The 20,190-nt window shown below is 43.1% G+C and overlaps 1 protein-coding gene across 1 annotated transcript in view; it reads right to left on the bottom strand.

The window, feature by feature from the left end:
* Window positions 1-19,859, bottom strand: part of LOC123798073 (uncharacterized) — an 80,730-nt gene extending 60,871 nt beyond the window's left edge. The window contains exon 1 of the mRNA XM_087866420.1: window positions 19,749-19,859. Within this exon, the coding sequence (XP_087722546.1) occupies window positions 19,749-19,859 (111 nt within the window). The remainder of the gene's footprint in view (window positions 1-19,748) is intronic.
* Window positions 19,860-20,190: the final 331 nt, after the last annotated feature.

Raw genomic sequence — 20,190 nt, 5'->3', positions numbered from 1 at the left:
AATCAGCGGCTGCTTGTCTCCGCAGACCTCCCTTAGCACAAAGGGTTCCCAGCCCAGCTGCCTGCTCCCAGCTTCCTGGAGCAGAGCTGCAGCTGGCCCCACTTCCCTCTGCACAGGGGACCCATCCGTGGGTGTGGTGAGGACCTGAGCAGGGCCTCCCCCGGGGGACTTCCTCCCCACTTCCTCCCGCCCCCTGACATCAGCTCTTCTCACCGGGGAAACCAGTCTACACTGTCTTGAGGTCAAGTGCTGGAGGTTTATTGTCATAGCAACTGATCCTCTCTCAGCAAGAGGGGTAGAAGAACCCTAGGGTGTGATCCGATGGGTGGGTTACACCATTTCCATTTCCCTAAATGGCTATGTTACCACTAGGAACTCTTTCTTTTGAATTATGCACTTTTCCACCCACAAATCCCATCTTATAATGCAAACGGTTCTCCTGAAGGAAGAGTGTGAATTCCTTATCAAATGGAGCCTGGTACCAGCCTCAGAGGAGAGATCGCCAGACCTCACCCACGAAGGGATGCTGACAACAGCAACTTTGCCTCCCATGCTATTGTATCAGAAGTCCTGCTGAGAGGTGCTTGCTGAGGGTGAGGAGGGGAGTGACTGGGGCCACAACAGAGGCTGGAACCAGTAGCTCTCCCTACACATGATGATGTTTTTAAAATCTCATGATCAAAAGCAGAATACTAAAGATGGTCACCAAACACCTCACTAGTCTGCCCGTCGTGAAACTACAGAGAAATGAAGAAATGTCCTTTGAGATGGGACTCCTACTTAACAGCACATTTTGTTGATGTTTCAGGACAAATTCACCTTCATGGTTTGTATTTTATTTTATATTTTATTTTGCTATCATCTATTTTAACATCTTGAGTCGGGTTTCACATAAAAGAACTAGAGCCAGGATGTTTGGGAAATTAACAGATGATATTTAGCAAACATTTTGACGGGTCATAAAGAAACATCTGCAGCGAGTCTGAGACTAGGAGTGCGTTGGGGGAAGGAGGCCCCTCTCCAGCAGCTGCATCGGGTTACCAGGTTGAGCTGAGCTAAGGGCTCCGAGCTGATGGCAGTGAGATTCAACGAGTCCCCAGCAGGGGGCACCCCGTTGCAGTAAACGCTCTCCTTTTTATAGTTCTGCTTGGGTCTCAGACCTTACTCATAATTGGCATTTTGGTTTCTCTAACCCTCTGCTTCCTCCTTCAAAACAGACACTCCTCTCTAGGAAGCTTTCCTCCCACATCTTATGAAAATGGACATTTTGATGGGAGGGGGACTTTCGTGACTGACCCAAAGAGCACAAGGAATTCTGAGATTGTCTCACAAAATTCTGAGTCAATGGTGCACATCAGTATAAAAGGCCCTCCTGGTATTTAATTTCTCAAGGGTCAACTGTATTATTTGACAGCCTCTGCCTGTGCAGAAAACACCCCGTGTTCTTCGGCAGTGCATAAACAATCACAATAAATAATCCACTCATTAGCCAAAACAATCAGCCCTATTTTAGACAATCCTAAAATGTCTTGGAAGCAAATAATTCAGAAGTAGACAATGGCCTTCTTGCAAAACTGGGCTCCAGTGTTGCGGCCGTTACTATTTAAGCATTTTAAATAACCTTTTTTTGTCCTTTGAATAAATAATAATTTGTCTGTTTTGAATAAATAAATAATTTTGAATAAAATGAGGCAATTTAATTCATTACACTCACACTTCACAGCTCTGTAGACGCTTTTGGGCATTTTCAACTTGTAGATTTTGTAATTTGATAGGTTTTTGGTTTTTTTTTTTTCTTTTTTTCTTTTTCTTTCTTTTTCTTTTTTCTTTTAAAGCTTTTCTTGCTGGAGATTTTGTCAAGTAAGGTGTCCTTACTCACCCTGGCTCTTTTCTCAGCCACATTTTAAAAACCAATTCATTCTAGAAATGTTAACTCATTTCAGCCTCTTGAGGTAGCTGTCACAGAGGGGTAAACTGAGGCACAGAGAAATGCTTGACTTGCTAGAATACGCAGAAGTGGCAAGTAACCCAGGCAGTATTTAAACCCAAAAGGTCTGTAGCCGAAGCCCAAGTACTTAGCTACCAGGCTGTTATCTCTTAACAATGAAGAGTCCTTAGTTGTATACACGTTCAGCTAGTAAATGGCTCTTTAAATTAAATGTGATAACCTAGGTAAGGTATCTAGTCCAATCCCTGGCTCATAGTAGATGCTTGACAAAAATTGGGATGGGAGGAGGACAGCTGTGTGTGTGTGTATTGACGCTCTGTACTCATTTAGTGAAGTGGTTGAGAGCACTGGCTTAAACAGAACTAGGATATTTCCAGTTCTCTCGATCATTATCGGTGTGGCCTTTTTCAACCAACTCTATCACACTAAGTTCAGTCTCCCCAACTGGGGATATTACTACAGTCTGCCTCACAGAGTTGAGGTCAAGGTAAATGCAATCATGCATGTGAAGACTTAGCCCAGTGCCTGCACAAGATAACAGGTTGCAATTCTTCCCATTTAGTTTAGACCCAGTTTTATGTAAGGATTTAATCAGTGTTTAGTATCCTATAAAGTAAATATTTCCTGAAATTTTCCCTCAAATAAGGCCATTCAAGGAGCAAGTTCAAGTCTTTTTGGAGAGACATGGAAGCATTTGGTAATCAATATTGATTGAGGGTTTTGAAAAGAAAAAAGATGACGAGCACCATTAGAAAGTCAGTTATGGGCTGAAATTTGGCAAGGTTTACAGAGTTCAAGTCCAATACTTCTCCTCGGTAGCCGATACTTTATGCAAGAGAAAGCTGGAAACTCTGCCCTTGACAGAGGGCAAGGAAGGATAAAGAAATGAGAGAGGAGAAGCTCGGCCTGGCCACTGAGTGGGGTAGGCCTTCCCCCCTCCTTCCCTCTCCTTGCTCCATCTCAGGCTACGACTGCTCCTCATTTTGTTCCACTCCCCCAGGCTGGACTCTCCCCCACCGGCCCTCCTCCTGGAGCAGCTGCTGGGTGCTGAAAGAGCATCGCGAGCTGCGTTTCCTGCCTAGAGGCTGTGACAGGGGCCAGGTGGCCTCAGGGAGTGCCCAGGGGAGTTCAAGGCCTGTGATGAAGGGAAAGTGATTTCCCTCTAACCTCCATGGATGTGTAAGGGCCATGGGCATCTTTGCTGAACGGTTGTCCTTGCTATAAGGAGAGGGAAACAATATTCCATCCTCAAAATTGTATTTTAGACCATTGCAGGAACCACGATGGATGACTCAACATCAGTCTAGGGTAGTATTTTCCCAGTGGTCACGGGCCTTGCTGGGAAGCAGCATGTGCACAATGTCTTCCTGGGGTTCTCATGGACCCATAGGCAATTTTTAAGATGGCATCTTCACGTTGCTAGTCTCTGTGCCCTTCCTTATGATGTCCTTCTCACCCAAACAGGACTTGTCACCAATGAGGATCACATAATTCCAAAATACGTGAAGGACAGGAAGGACTACAAGAGACCCTGGTGCTGGTGGGAGTTAGAAATAGTGAAAAGCAGGAAAAAACATCCAGTGGAAAAAAGACAGTCTCATCAATAAATGGTGCTGGGAAAATTGGACAGCTACATGCAAAAGAATGAAACTTGACCACTCTCTCACACCATACACAAAGATAAACTCCAAATGGATGAAAGACCTCGATGTGAGACAGGAATCCATCAAAATTCTAGAGGAGAACATAGGCAGCAACCTCTACGACATCGGCCAAAGCAACCTTTTTCATGACACATCTCCAAAGGCAAGAGAAACAAAAGATAAAATGAACTTGTGGGACTTCATCAAGATAAAAAGCTTCTGCACAGCCAAGGAAATAGTCAAAAAAACTAAGAGGCAGCCCACGGAATGGGAGAATATATTTGCAAATGACACTACAGATAAAAGACTGGTATCCAAGATCTACAAAGAACTTCTCAAACTCAATACACGAGAAACAAATAAACAAATCAAAAAATGGGCAGAAGATATGAACAGACACTTTTCCAACGAAGACATACAAATGGCTAACAGACACATGAAAAAATGTTCAAAATCATTAGCCATCAGGGAAATTCAAATCAAAACCACACTGAGATACCACCTTACGCCAGTTAGAATGGCAAAAATAGACAAGGCAAGAAACAACAATTGTTGGAGAGGATGTGGAGAAAGGGGATCCCTCCTACATTGTTGGTGGGAATGCAAGTTGGTACAGCCACTCTGGAAAACAGTGTGGAGGTCCCTTAAAAAGTTAAAAATTGAGCTACCCTATGATCCAGCCATTGCACTACTGGGTGTTTACCCCAAAGATACAGACGTAGTGAAGAGAAGGGCCATATGCACCCCAATGTTCATAGCAGCATTGTCCACAATAGCTAAATCGTGGAAGGAGCTGAGATGCCCTTCAGCAGATGACTGGATTAAGAAGTTGTGGTCCATATATACAATGGAATATTACTCAGCAATCAGAAAGAACGAGTTCTCAACATTTGCTGCAACATGGACGGGACTGGAGGAGATAATGCTAAGTGAAATAAGTCAAGCAGAGAAAGACAAATATTCATATGATTTCTCTCATCTATGGAACATAAGAACTAGGATGATCGGTAGGGGAAGAAAGGGATAAAGAAAGGGGGGGTAATCAGAAGGGGGAATGAAACATGAGAGACTATGGACTATGAGAAACAAACTGAGGGCCTCAGAGGGGAGGGGTGAGGGGAATGGGATAGACCGGTGATGAGTAGTAAGGAGGGCACGTATTGCGTGGTGCACTGGGTGTTATACGCAACTAATGAATCATCGAACTTTACATTGGAAACCGGGGATGTACTGTATGGTGACTAACATAATATAATAAAAAATCATTAAAAAAAAAAAGAAAAGAAATAGTGAAAAACACTCTTGTGATATGTGTCCCTATATTTGTACATCCCAGGGGCACCCCAAAGGACAGCTGGGGAACTTTTATCAAAAATGGCAAGAAATATGGGACAGCCTGGGTGGCTCAGTTGGTTAAGCATCAGCCTTCTGCTCTGGTCATGATCCCGGGGTCCTGGGATCGAGCCCTACGTTGAGCTTGAGCCCCACATTGGGCTCCCAGCTTAGCAGGGAGTCTGCTTCTCCCTCTTCTCCTCCCCCTACTCATCCCCCCTCAAATAAATAAATAAAATATATTTTTAATGGTAAGAAATAAATCCCAAAAAGATTTCACTCTACAATTCATCTGTTCATTCTTTTCTTTTCTTTTTTTTCTTTTTTTTTTTGAGCTCCCATATGTGCCCAGCACTGGGAGGAGCTACCAAGAGGCATGAGGCACAGTTCTTGCCTTCAGTGAACCTGTGGTCTGGTGGGAGGGAAGGTCAAGGAGACCAGCCTCCCACAGTGGGAAGAGCACAATCATGGAGGCATATCAGGGTGCTATGTGCACCAGAGGGGAACTCGGAGAGGGGCAACTAAGCTAGCTGAGGCTGCCCACAAAGAAAGCTCTGTAAGGCATGTGACTCTCAGCAAACCCAGGGGACCGAGAGTAGGAAAAGGAGGGGATGGTTCTAGGTAAGCGTCAGGAACTCACTGAAGCATGAAAGCACTCGAGGGAACTGGAAACTGCAGGGAATGAAGCTTCTTTGTGGAGAGACCATGAGAGATGCCTCTAGAAAGGAAGGCAAGGCCAGATGGGCCATGCTAAAGAATGAGTGTTTTATCCTCCATGCAGAGGGAACCCACTAAAATGTAAGTCTGAGAGTGATACAGTCAGATTTGAATCTTCTAAAAATCACTCCAGTAGAAGTGTAGACGTTCATTTTCAAGGGTGGGTCTGAGATAGAGAGACTGTGAGCTGGGCTCACCATACAAATCCTTTCCAGAAGTGAGTCCTCACTGTACATGAAGCAGGAGTCCCGATAGTCCAAACTGGAAGAAGCCCAAGCCTACGACCCTGACCCCTTTTATCTGGACCCCTCTTATCAGGACCAGCCTTGTGATTCCCTTTGACCAACAGAATGTGGCTGAAGTGACATAGCGAGACTTCCAAGCTCAGGGCTCAAGAAATTCTACAGCTTTCATTTTTACCCGCTTGAAAAACCACTGTCACCACATAAGAAAGCCCAGAACAGCCTCCTTGAGGACGAGAGATCCAGTGGAGAGAAGCCCAAACGTCAAGCCACCCAATGAATAAGACCATCCCCAACCAGCCAGCCTCCCACCAACCCATGGCAGCCACAGAGGTGATCTTAGGTAAGACACGCAAGAGAACCATCCAGAAGAACCCAGCACCAATTACGAAATCCAGGGCGAATTCATGGCTATTGTTGCACACCACTGTGCCAGAGGCGGTTAGTAACTCAGCAATATGTAAGCAGGTCTCCTCTGTTCTGCAATTCCTGAAAACTGGCACGGCACCCAGACGCTGTCCAGAGCCTCCCCGGAATGAACCCTGTCTGGAGGGTAAATACACTCCCCATACCTAGTGGAGAACGGCCTTCTGCTAGCATTGTCTTGGTATCCTCTCCTCCAGAGGGCCAATTAGGCTGCCTGACTTTCTCTAACTTATATCTAACTATAAATGCACTGCCCAGATTGATGAGACATCAATATTAATTAATAATTCATAGTAGGGTCAGACTTTTTCATATGTAATCACAACTTTAAATCTCAAGAAATGCTCCTGTTAGATAGCTGGGAAAGCAACTTTTCCTTTAAATCCTGACCTTAAAAAAAAAAAGTTACCTTTAGTCCCTTAGAACTAGTCCCTCAGAGTTTTGGGAAAGTGTGTGAAAAAAGCCAAAGTTGGCTAGAGATACCATTTTTCTCCTCAGGGCGGGATGCCCCTCTTGCAGAAAGTAGCTTTCATGTGAACAGTGGGGACAGACAAGGAGAAGACAAAATGACTGGGTATTCACGGCCCCTCGGATCCCATATGGTGGGGCGTGGGGGAGGGTCACTGAACTAGGCACTTGAAACCAAGTTGATGTTATGAAATTCATGGCATCTAAATTCCTGCATGTACATCAAAAGGGAAAGAGCCTTGTTGCCACACACTTGAACTCATTTTGAACCTGCAAGAATTCTCTGTAGCACACTACCATGCCTCATCTTTGTTCCATAAATCTAAAGTTAAGTTTCTATCTTTCTGCTGTCAGCACATCATACCAAAACAGCTAGACAGATTTTTTTTTTTTTTTTTTTTTTTTTTTTTTACCAAATTTAGAGGATATGTTCGGGATGTCCTGACTTGAAAAAAATAAGCCCTGGGATTTGCAAGCATGAAAGTCACTCAGGGAGGCCCCAGAGGGCAGGTAGAAATGAGACATGAAAGACACCGTGACAAAGCATTACACCGCTTGGCCCAGAGAAAATGCAACTGGGTTTCAAATGTGAGCCCAAACTAAGACCATGAAGGGCTGCTGCTGCCCAGATCCGTTCTCACTGGAGCCGTTTCTCATGAAGCCGTGTTTGTCATGTTCTCCAGGGTAAGCAGCAGCAGGGATTTCTTTATTTAGCAAGGGTTAAAGACCGTTCCCAGCAATGCGGGGAGAGGCCAGTGAGTGTCATAAATAGCCACGGGCGGTGCCCTAGGAGATGCACCCTTTGGAAACAAAGACATATTTGAAGCTAAGTTTAAACCTAAGAGATGCCGTCTTATATTCTTTCTGGTGAGACTTTTCTTCCCAAGGAGGAGAGTTCAGAGCTCACCCTACGAATGAGCCCAAGTGATCCAGTAGAAACAGTCCTCTTTTTTTTTAAAGACTCATTTATTTATTTATGAGAGAGAGAACGCGTTGTAGGGGGTGCGCAGAAGGAGAGGAAATCCTAAGCAGACCCTGTGCTGTGCGCAGAGCCCTACGCACACCTCGATCTCTAACCCTGAGATCACCACCTGAGCCAAAACCAAGAGTCAGCTGCTCAGCCGACTGAGCCATCCAGGCGCCCGAAACAGTTCTAGTAGATACCTGCTGTGAGCCTTCAAAACCCACTTGCACGTTTGCATTGTGGTAGGAAGTAAAGCTGTCTGTGTATGTTTCCATATATGCTCGCAGAGGCATTTAATAACCAGTAGTTGGATGAGTGAACTAATGAATGAATGAATGACTAGTGTCTGAGGAGCTGTGAAAAGTGGACGAGTGAAATGAAGCATCCAGCAGAACCCTTCCCAGAGAGCCAAACCTTGTTGGCTAGGCTTAAAATTGGATGGTATTGTTAGTTCTATTACTTCATGGAGTGTTGAGATTTTTCAAACTCTATTTAAAGGATCTAAAATATAAAACTGTGGCTTTAAAGGGCCAGGACTACAGTGTTTCTATAATACTTTTCATAAGAACTGTTTACCTCACGTTTAAATATTGACACTGCCACTGTTCCTGCAAAGAATTGACAAACCAGTTCAATACACCTCATTTAGAGCCATTATGGGGCATTTCATCAAAGATCTGGTTATGAATGTCTCCAAAGAAAGGATCAATGAGGTTTTTATGATGGTCGGGAGGGGTTTCTTTGGGGGGAAAAAATCCCTATAAAAGGAAGGCAACTGGACTAAAGCATGACCTGGACAAAGGACATGTTCCATTTTATTCTATTGAAGGTAAATATAATTTCTATGTTTACAATAGCCTATTCCCACATATATTATGTATGTAATTGTTTATGTTCCCAAACTCACTCGATGGCAGTTTTACAAGCAGCATAGACAGACGATTCTCAGGAGCTAGCGCTTGGGGACCGCCTTAAAGAGAAAACTGCCTTATAATTAGCACATTTGGTACATTAGCAATAAAGCACCCCTTGGAGGATAAAACAAGCCTGCAGCTCTCCAAACCCCTGTCTCTCAGAAGAGTGTCAGAGGGAGGTTCTGGGGGCTCCTACATCGCTACACTTGGGTCAAGCTTCCCCTGCATTGTGGTCTTAATTAAAGATCCTATGAAACATGGTATATTTAATCATTTCTTTGTGTATCTTCTTTACCCAAAATGAATTAATTTAGCCTTAGTGTGGTTTTATTTAGTTCCAGATAGTTTTATAATTTGATAAGAAAAACGTTTCTAACTGGCTTTAATATTTTTCTTCAGTTTGTACCTGCCAAGTCAGTAATTTGAAGGCAGCTGAATAAAATCTCCAAAAGTGTTCTGTTTTATATTATCTCCCTAGTTTTGTTCAACCTTATTAGTAAACCCTTACACTTTTTGTTCTTCATACAAATCTCGGAAACATGTAACAAAAGCATGTGAGAAAAGCAAACACTGCTTTCCTGTAGGTGTCCATCCACGTTCTTTGGATGCAAGGCAAAGAACCAGGCTCTGGCTAATTGAAGTCAAGAAACAGGTGGTGGGAAGGATACTAGGACAACTTAGATCGAGGGAGAGCTGAACGGTGGGTCTCAGGCCAGGCCTGCAGGGTTCCCATGGCTGGGCTGCACCGCCCTTCAGTCTCTCAGGATAGGGACTGTGAATGGCCCAGCTGGATCTAGCCTGTCTCCCCTGCGCCAATCAGGCGCGGTCCGGAGCCTCGGAGGAACGCACAGACAGGTGGCTGGGGCGCCACGCGCTGAGCAGCCCCCTTCCTGATGCTGACTGCACTCTAGACTTGTCTGTTGTAAATACCTCCTAAGTGACTTTGGTTGTATGATATCTGCCAATGGTGAGTGCGTGTATTTTTTTCAAAATAGACTTAACAACAACAATAACACCGGATGTCTGTGCAGAGTTTTACAGTTTCAAAGCACTTGGCATACATATTATTAATGGTACATTTTTCTTAATTGTCAAAAGATATCATTCACTGAACACTTACTAACTTTCTGACGGTAAATGACCACTTACAGTGTGCTAACAACGTGCTAGGTTGGTGCTAAGCACTTTGCATAGATTATCTCTAATCCTCACACACACACACACACACACACACACACACACACACACCTCGTAGGTTTGTATTATTATCAAATTTGTCAGATCATTTCGGGACTAAGACAGATATAAATAAAGTAAAATAATAAATATAAAACTAAAGTGATATCCTACACATGGACTTACTTGACCTTCCCAAGACCCTGATGAAATCATAATTCTGCACAAGACACAGGCAAGGAAGCCGAGGCCCACAAAGAGTTTCTGCCCTATACCTGTAAACCTATAAATGGTAGAATTCTCATCTCCTCACTGCCTGTCCAGTGCTCTTTACCATATTAGGCCAATAGAACTTGAGCGAATCTATTGGTAAGGTTATTTCTAGAACTTTGCCTATTAGTCAGACTCGGTTTTAGTTCACAGGATCAGGAGTAATTACTGAGACAAATCCTTGCTGAGCTGGGTTTATATTTTAGTTTCTTTAACAGAGAAGACAGGGAAATGAATGAATTACAGTATAGACTAAACTGCCATAATTAAGAGACTCAAAAGTTATGTGGCTTAATTTCTCTCAGACTCAGGAGTGCGGAATGAGCAGACCAGGAAAGTCAGGGTGGTGCTATTACCCCTTACATGCACCTTCTGGTAATCACCATTGCCAGCAAGTGAGAAAGAGGGAAGTTTGGGGCAAGCAGCTTAGGTTTTAAGACCCAGAATCTGTACCTTCTCACTTTGGCTTACTTCCTATTGGCCCAGATTTAGTCACATGGCCATACCTACTACAAGGGAAGATGGGAAATGTACTTTCTAACTGAGGGGACAAGTGCCCACCTAAAACTTAGAGGGAAACATTACTGAAGGTGGGGAGGGGAAGTGGAAACCACGGGGAAATTAGCCATTTCTGACACAAGGAGTATTTTTACATGTTCTTTTTTTTTTAAGCAATCAGAATTTGAAAAAATAGCTATTCATAATCAGGAGCAGATCTAGGTTTTCTGGGACCTGAAGCTTATACAGTCTGGAGGAAGTGGTGTGTGGAGATCTTTTTCAAGAAAAATAATACAAAAATATCGAACTTTTGGAAATGTTACAAAAACATATGATCTTAGGAACACATTGCTCGCCCCTCCAGGGGCCCTGCCTCATCCAGGATCTATGCAAATGAGAAGCCTAGAACCTTAAGCCTCATTAGCTTCAGGGTAAACCAGTTTATCCTTGTAACAGCTGGATTGCTCAACTCTTTGTTCCTGCAAAGTTACGAACACATAAATGCTATGACCTTGTATCTGAAGAAAATGGCTGAGTCAATGACAAAGTTGGTGTGATTTTTTTATAGTAGCCGTGGCCCAGCTGGTGGCTGAGAGGTCTTTAGTGAGCTATTCTGACCAGTTAGTCCATCAGCCGTAAACAAACATAGTCAGAACAATGACACATACAAAGCAAAGGGTGACGTTGGTTTTGTCTAAGCTGAACTGGAAGGGCTGGATCCCATTTCTGACCATCCTGACCAGCACTGTGGCCTCGCTGGGATGTGCAGAAGGTATCCTCTGCCAGCCTCAGGTCCCAGATCTGTAGAAAAAAGGGCAGAGTGGGATTCTGCTCAGGCCTCCTACACCATAGGGAAGATTCTGGTAGAATCTTCGTGAAATATATTCTGACCTGCTTCACCTCATGGGCCTGAGCTCAAAGAAAAATGATCAGTCATTACAACGATCACTTAACCATTTGCCTAGAGTAAATCACAAAGAATGACAAACACAATTTTACTAAAAATACACCTTCCATGGGGAAGAGAAAGCCGGTACAGGTGTCCCCCACCCTGGAATGCACGCTTCCTCATTAGGTATTTCCAGAAATGCAGTTCTCCTCAGTACAGCTCAAATGCTCATTCATTCATTCATTCATTCATTCCAGGAACATTCCTTTTCTGCTTGCTCCAAGCAGGCAGGCCCAAGGATACAGGAAGGGGTGAGGGAAGGGCACGCGCACACACACACAGACACACACACACACACAGACACACACCATGGAGGGTGAAAAAGGCTGTGTCAGACTTATGTGTGGAGACCCTGGGGACACACACATAATCCTTAACTGGGAGGGGGTAGAGGTGCCACATCAAGAGAGGGTGGAGGGATGTTTAAAATTAGTCACCACGGGGGCGCCTGGGTGGCACAGCGGTTAAGCATCTGCCTTTGGCTCAGGGCGTGATCCCGGCGTTATGGGATCGAGCCCCACATCAGGCTCCTCCGCTACGAGCCTGCTTCTTCCTCTCCCACTCCCCTGCTTGTGTTCCCTCTCTCACTGGCTGTCTCTATCTCTGTTGAATAAATAAATAAAATCTTTAAAAAAAAAAAATTAGTCACCACAAAGACTATTTTTCTCCTTAGTTCACTAGGCTGGAACAACCTCTCCCTTTCCGGAATACTGGGTACACATGACACCAATCACATTCCCCTGCATGGCACTCGGCATCAGCCTTATCTTTCCCACTGTAGGGTAAATGGTGGAGGAGGATAGGACGGACTATGAGCGAGTATGAATGTGCAAAGGACACTGATATTTATTTATTTATTTATTTATTTATTTATTTATCTAATATTTTATTTATTTATTTGGGAGAGAGAGTGAGCGAGAGAGCAAGAGAGAGCACACAAGCAGTGGCAGAGGGAGAGGGAGAAGCAGTCTCCTGCTGAGCAGGGTGCCCAACATGGGGCTCGATCCCAGGACCCTGGGATGATGACCTGAGCCAAAGGCAGATGCTTAACCAACTGAGCCACCCAGGTGCCTCAGACACTGATATTTATTAAACATCTGTTTTAAATTAGGCAGTTTATATATTCTGTTAATTATTTAAATCATGTTTTTTAAAATTTGATAAGGAGGATAATATCCCTATTTTGCAGATAAGAAAACTGAGGCTAAATGGGGGGTGCAGTCGTTAAGCGTCTGCCTTCGGCTCAGGGCGTGATCCCGGCATTATGGGATCGAGCCCCACATCAGGCTTCTCCTCTATGAGCCTGCTTCTTCCGCTCCCACTCCCCCTGTTTGTGTTCCCTCTCTCGTTGGCTGTCTCTATCTCTGTCAAATAAATAAATAAAATCTTTTAAAAAAAAAAAGAAAAGAAAAAGAAAACTGAGGCTAAAAATAAATAAATAAAGAGGTGCCTGGGTGGCTCAGCTGGTTAAATGTCTGACGTTGGCTCAGGTCATGACCTCAGGGTCATGAGATCGAGCCCCGTGTCAGGCTCTGCGCTCAGTGGAGAGTCTACTGTTCCTCTCCCTTTCTCTGCCTCTCCCTTGATTCTTGCACTTGCTCGCTCTCTCTCCCTCTCAAATAAGTAAAATCTTTAAAAAATAAATTAACTTAAAAATAAATAAATAAATACATAAATAAATAGGCTTAAGGAGCTTGTCCAGACTCACGTACCAGCACTGGTGGAGAAAGTGAGGATTTGAACCTAGTTGTCTCTGACCGCAAAGCAAATATACTTGTTAGATACCAGATTAGTCATTTTTCTTTTACCTCACAGTACATAAAACATTTGATTACTAATAATAAATAGTCTCACTGGGCCTTTCTTCTTGGGCCTTCTTTAGATTAATAACAAGGAAACCTACCACAGCCTTGTTTCTCCTGGTATAGACATCTGTTAGTTCAAGATAAACATTTAGAACACTACCTTAGCAAAAGCCATTAAATAATGATTAAATAACATAAAATAATAAATAAAACAAAATGACATTAAATAATGACATCTAAAAAAGAACTTTGGCAATTAAACACTTCAGGGTGTTATGTCAATATATTGCCAATACCAAGCCTGCTGGTAAACCTGTGCTCTGTACTTTCGGTTCTTAAGAAAAAACAAATTAAAAAAAAAAAAAAAAAGGAAAAGAAGAAAAACCGAAGGCCATGATTGTTGGAAGTGTTTTTTTTTCCCCTTATAAACTGATTTCTGTGTTGACTGGCAGCTATGTGATTTAGTTTGGCTAGTTGAGGTCATACCAAAAGCAAATTTTCTTTTTACCAAACCCTATTATATATCTTATTACTGGGACATGGGAAAACATTACCTAGTATTTCCTATTTAGTGTATTTAGAAAAGAATCATCTATCTTCCATTATAAGCAAACGAAACTAGATATGTTTTTTAGTTAGAATTAATATTCCAGCCACTAAGTTCCATGTGCTATTATGGAAATAATATATAGTATATTATTGGAAATTTTTTTAAAAAGCTGGCCATAACCCACATGATATATACTGTTCTCAACACTGTTGTTAGGCTAGCACAACTCTAAGCTGATTTGGGATTTTTTTGTCTATGCACAAAAACTCAGCAGTTCTGTCTTCTGACGCTCTTTCGAAACCCTTCTCAGCCAACTTTGCATTGCATATTTGAAAGAACTTACTGTAATAGTCAACCTTTTATTGAAATTCAACTCATTTTTAAAAATAAAAATCCTTTTACTCTCTAAGAGAAGATTCAAGATCTTTCAAATGATACAACTGAAAACTAATGTCAAATGATAGACAGAAATTATTCTCCGAAAATAGTAATATCCATGTGGAGAGGCAGGTCCCTGCTAGCAGGCCAGTGATAGCTGGGTGAATTGAAGCAGCTATCTGGGAAGAGAGAACAGCTAACCCAGTAACAATTGGGGTAAAAAACAGGTAGTAATTTCCTACTAGTTCATTTCAATGTAAATAGAGCCTTTTAACTACAATTCTCATATGCCTTAATCCTTGCCCAGATTTCATGAAGAACAGAATCTGCCATTTTTGTTTTTTTCAGACATGGACATTTTTATTTACCTTCTTTGATGAACCTTAGAATCACATAGTTCATGCAGCTCTGCCAACCAACTTCACAGTTGAAAACACTGAGGCAGTGGGGCACCAGGGTGGCTCAGTCAGTTAAGTGACCGACTCTTGGTTTTCACTCAGGTCATGATCTCAGGGTCACGATCTCAGGGTTGTGAGATCGAGCCCCGAGTGGAGCCCCACATGGAGCCCTGCATTTGGCTCCTAACTCAGCAGGGAGTCTGCTAGAGCTTCTCTCCCTCTGCCCCTCCCTCTGCTCGCCCTCTCTCTCTCCTTCTCTTCCTTTCTCTCTCAAATAATAAGTAAATAAATCTTAGAAAGAAAGAAAGAAACAAACAAACATTGAGGCAGAGAGAAGCAAAGTGATACGCCCAAGTTCACAACCCTTTGGAAAAGCCAGGATGAGAAGCCAGTCGTCTAGAACAGATTTCCCACCCTCAGCACTATGAATATTTCAAACCAGATAATTCTTCATTGTAAGGGCTTTGTTGTGTCTTGTCATCTATTGGGCAATATTACTCTCATCTGAGCCTATTATTTATGTAGGAACTGATTCCAAGCTCTACTTCTCTTCATAGTATCAACGTGTGTGCCTTGTAGGATAATTATCAGCACATCTGGCCTCTTCCCACTTGATGCCAATAGCCCCCACCTCCCCAGTTGTGACAACCAAAAATATCTCCAGACTTTGCCAAATGCCCCCTGGGGGCCAAAATCGTTCCAGCTGAGATCCCACTTCTCTAGACCTACCTTGATTTGCCTAATGATTCCTTAGCCCAAACCCATTTGCACATATGCCCAGGCTTGCTTTAGGAGGGTTCATTTGTGAGAAGTCCAAACTCCTTTCCTGGCAGGAATTGTGGGGAGATAGAAAGAGCACATAAAATGGAGCACCTGCCAGAGTCAGGTTTAAATTCAGGTTCTGTCACTCACTTGCCACTCACTACATTTTTAATTTCACTGACCCCCATTTCCTCAATTGTAAATGGGAATGACAGTGCCTGAATCCAAGGTTAAGTATTAAATAAGAGTCTGTGAATACCATGACTCATTGCCTGGCACCCAAGAAAAGCACGGTGATGTTAATTCCCTCCTTTTTGATCCTTCCCACTAATCATGGTACCAAAACTACTAGAAAAGAGGAAGCATTTACCAATGGAAATCTGGTGGTGTTGTAGTACAGATCTTGAAGACTCAGAGTTGAAAAAGCTGGTCTATATTGGAGAACTTTAGGCCCGAGCTTTGCCAAGAAATCTCAGGCCTTCCTGCGTGGAAGAGTCTACCTGATTTCTAGCTATTGGTGAAACTAAACCAAGAGAAGGACAACCAAATAGGTGGGATCCAATCAGGAGTCCCAAGACAGAAACACACATGCAGGTAAGACTCAGGCCTTGAGTCAGAGGCCTAGTACACGAGATCTGGCTGAGTTTGTCAAGGGTAGGGATGTGGTTGAGGATCAAGGGACTCCCTCTATGTTATAGAGATCTTATTTCTTCAGAAAAATCTTTCCAAAACAGAAGTTTCTTCCTTTTGGAAGCCGGAGGCAGTGTTACAACTTTAATACATGTTGAAAACATGACTACCAATTATTTTCTATGGAAAAATATCTGGAAAAACTTTATTGCACATGGCAAGGCAAAATGATTCTCAAAACAACTCTTTTAAAACAGGATTAATGCTTAGTTAAAACTTACAGTTCTTAAGATTTTATTTTTCCCATGATGCCTTATTAACTATTGGACAATATCCATCTCATTCTGGGCCTATTATTTATGAATGAACTGATTCCAAGCTCTGAATGATATTATGAATGAACTGACTCCAAGCTCTGAACTATCTCTATTCTACTTCTCTTTATACTATCAATTAAAGACTTGTGAATAATGAAAAACAGAAATCAATAATTTAAAATTTTTTATTTCTAATCCCTCCTTACTGCTTTTAAATTTTAGTCTTCTCTTTCAATAGAATCAAAATTTCATGTACTTGATGATGCGTATCGCAGCTTTATCTGTCACAGTATCACCACCACCGCCACCAATAACAAAAACCTGGAAACAACCTAAATGTTTGTTGTGTATTGAACTGTATCCCCCCCCAAAAAAGATATGTTAAAGTTCTAACCCCTAGTACCTCAGAATATAGCTTTATTTAGAAATAGGGTCTGTGCTGATGTAGTCGGGTTAAGATGAAGCCTTTAGGATGGGCCGTAATCCAATATGACTCCTTCTTTTTTAACAGGGGGAAATTCGGTCTCAGACACAGATATGCACAGAGAGAAGACTATATGAAGAGACAGAGGGAGAATGCCACATGAAGATCAAGGATATGAATGAAGTCTATAAGCCAAGGAATGCCAAAGATTGCCAGCAAACCACCAGAAGCTAAGAAGAGGTAAGGAAGGATTCCCCTATAGGTTTCAGACATAGTTGCAGGTAAGATTCAGGCCTTGAGTCAGAGGCCTCGTGAATAAGATCTGGGTGATGTTCATCATGGGTGGAGAGGAGGTCGGAGATCAATGGACTCCGCTCCCCCATACTATGGAGATCTTATTTCTGAAGGGAGGAGGGTTTTGGCCCCACCTCATATTTGGACTCTGGGCGGAGGTTGGCCCACACCAAACCAGAAGCTGCCACATCATATGAACTCTGGAGTATGGTGTTGGTAGTGAAAGGAAGGCTTTCCTGGGTCACCCTGGAGTCTATGTGGCTTGGATAGGACCCAGAAATTCTTACATGCCCCTAGAGAAGACACAGATGTTAGCAGCCGAGAACCAGCCCGGGGCCCACCAGGGTGAGAAATAAAATGGAAGGACGAGTCCAGGGGCCAGAGGTAGCATGTGGCACAGACTCAAGGAACCTGCAGTGCCATGAGAGTCAAGGTGAGGGACTCCAAGTTCCTGGGGGGACCTCCAGCCTCGCCCACACAGACTGAAGGCTGTACCAGCAATGGGCCTCCACCTCAGCTGCCGGCCAACACTCACTTTGAGATCTATCCCTCGGTGGCCACCTTTCCAACAATTTTACAACAAGGACAAATAAAGATCCCAAGGGAAGCGCTAAAGCTACAGGGATCTCTGTCCCCTTCCACCTCATCCTCACACACCGAGATCTTCTGAGACGAGGGTAGGGGCAGACCTGAGTGGAGCCTGTTTTATCTAAAACATGTGAACATCTGTAAAGACCGTTTAAAGACTGTTTACCACAGACTAAATATACCAGTTAGCAAAAATCTAGTTTTTAACATTTTTTTCCTGCTCCCAAGGCATAAATGAGGATTTACGAGGAAGATCAAATTGGTCTTAAATAATCAAAAAGCTATATATTTTTGCCCGAGTACGTTATGAGGAAACATGTGCCTTACTACATGGGTATGTAGACAATGATTAAAAGGAAATACCCAAAATGAAAACAATTTATTTTTTCATTTTTTACATTATTTTTTTAAAAAGAACATCTTGCCTACCCCCTGTCTCTGAAGAAGGTTCTACAGTTGCTGCATAATCACATATTTACAGTAAGACTGCCTAAATTTTTGGAAAGTAAACATCTTTCCAAAACCAAGGCCTGGTTCCCATATAAAGGCTTCAATAAAGCTGAAGATGCAGAAAGGCTTTCCTTTTTTAGTCCTCAACTCATCCAGATTTCTGGACTGACAGAGAATAAAAAAATGGGTAGAGAAATGGAAACGGCTCGGAAGATCTTCACGCCACTCGTGCCCACCGTCCCACCAGCTGCGAGGCTCCAGGCAGCGTTTGTGAACAGCGGCCCCTCTCGGCCACCCGGAGCCAGCAGGCCCCAGACACGGAGAGAGCCGCCACCCAGGTCCTGCTCCACATCTGTGACCACTTTTCCTTTCACACACTTTTCAGAGCTCACGTGGTATGTCCCCAAAGTAATTCAAACTTAATGTGAAAGAACGGTCTGCATGTTTTTGTTTTCGCGCTTCTCTCTTATTTAGCAGGCAGGCCAGCTGTCCCACGCAGGCTGCCTAGGAACGGGGCGTCTCACGACTGGGACTGCCTGAGGCATGTGGTTTGAAGGGTGTGATGACAGGACGGCCTTCCTCCCTGGGAACATCCGCTCCCTCTGAGCATCAGGTACCAGGCATCCTAGCATCAGGGACTCAACTCACTGGTCTTCAACATACCTCTGCTTGCAAGAATCGCTTTTTAAAACGCATCCACCAACTGGGAGAAGCAAGTAGCACTCGCAAGACTGATCAACTAGCTATGTGTAAGGCCTCAAAGGACAGGAGCCAGACTCAGTACCAGAAAGGAAGCAGAATCACCCAGTAGGTGGGGAAGAGTAGGAAAAAGACATCTAGAGATGGTTCCTTCACTCTTGGGAGGTCACTGCAAGAACGACAGTTAGCATTGTAAATGGCCGGTCTGTGCTTGGCACTTTAATGCTGTATTTCAATTCATCTTCATAAAAACTCCTTTGAGGTAAGTATTGTTATCTCCAGTCTACGGATGGTTAAAATGAGGCTCAGAAAGTTTAAGCAGCTGGCTCAGGGTGGTGCAAGTTGTGGAACTGTGAGGTGAAACTCAAGACCACTGATTCTGAAACCCATGCTCCCTCCTCTATTCCCTGTGAGTGTGGATATGTGTGTGTTTGTCCGTGCAGGTGTGCAGACTGGGAAAGGATAATTGGAAGGTATTTGTTAAAGGCACTAAAAAGAATAGGCACTTCTAATTTTGAATATTATTAAGTTATCTTAAGAAATAATAGATATGTCCAAAGAGGTAGCTGAAAGCTTTAGCCAGAAGGTAAACTAATATTCAACATTGGGGGATTGATTTTAAAAAACAGCATCTTATTTACATACAGTAAAAATGCTATGAAACCATTAAAACGAGGCAGAAGGAAAAGGAATGAACCTGAAGAGTTCACAGTATGCCGCTAAATTCGTTTCTTTGTTTTAAGCTTGTGTTCTGGTTACTACTGCATACATAACAAAGTGCCCCAGTTACTCCATTTTTTCTCAAAAACTTGTAGGTCAGGAATTTGAGATGGGTTCAAGCAGTTCTTGCTTGAGGTCTCCCAAGCAATTGCAGTAGGATGAAAGCTCAGTCACCTTAAGGCTCACCTGGACTGGATATCCAAGATGGCGGGCAGCTGAGGGCTGTTGGCTGCAAAGCCCACACATGGCCTCTTCATATGGCTTGGACTCCTTTACAGCAAGTTGAACTTCTTGCATGGTTGCTTGGAGCTCCAGCACCAGTGTTAGGAAGAACAGGTGGAAGCTGAATATCTTTTCTCACCTAGCCTCAGAAGCCACACAGTGTCACGTCAGCCACATTCTATTGGTTACAAGCAAGTCACAATCCTGCTCAGGTACAAGGCGAGAAAACAATGAAAGGAATATCAAAAAGTTTGCAACCAATTTTTTAACCTGTCATGGTGTGTCATTAAAGAGTTTTTCTAATATAGGTGCATTTTTGTTAAGTTGGCATGTGGCTAGGAAAAGATCATAAAGACATAAATAAAATATTAAGAATGATTTTCTCTGGAATTTGGATGAATTTTCT

The sequence above is a fragment of the Ursus americanus genome, chromosome 1 (genome assembly GCF_024610735.1).
Source record: "Ursus americanus isolate L20-20 chromosome 1, mUrsAme1.1.p, whole genome shotgun sequence".
NCBI classification, from domain to species: domain Eukaryota; kingdom Metazoa; phylum Chordata; class Mammalia; order Carnivora; family Ursidae; genus Ursus; species Ursus americanus.
The sequence above is the reverse complement of the archived record's forward strand: the minus strand, read 5'-3'. Positions and strand labels throughout refer to the sequence as shown.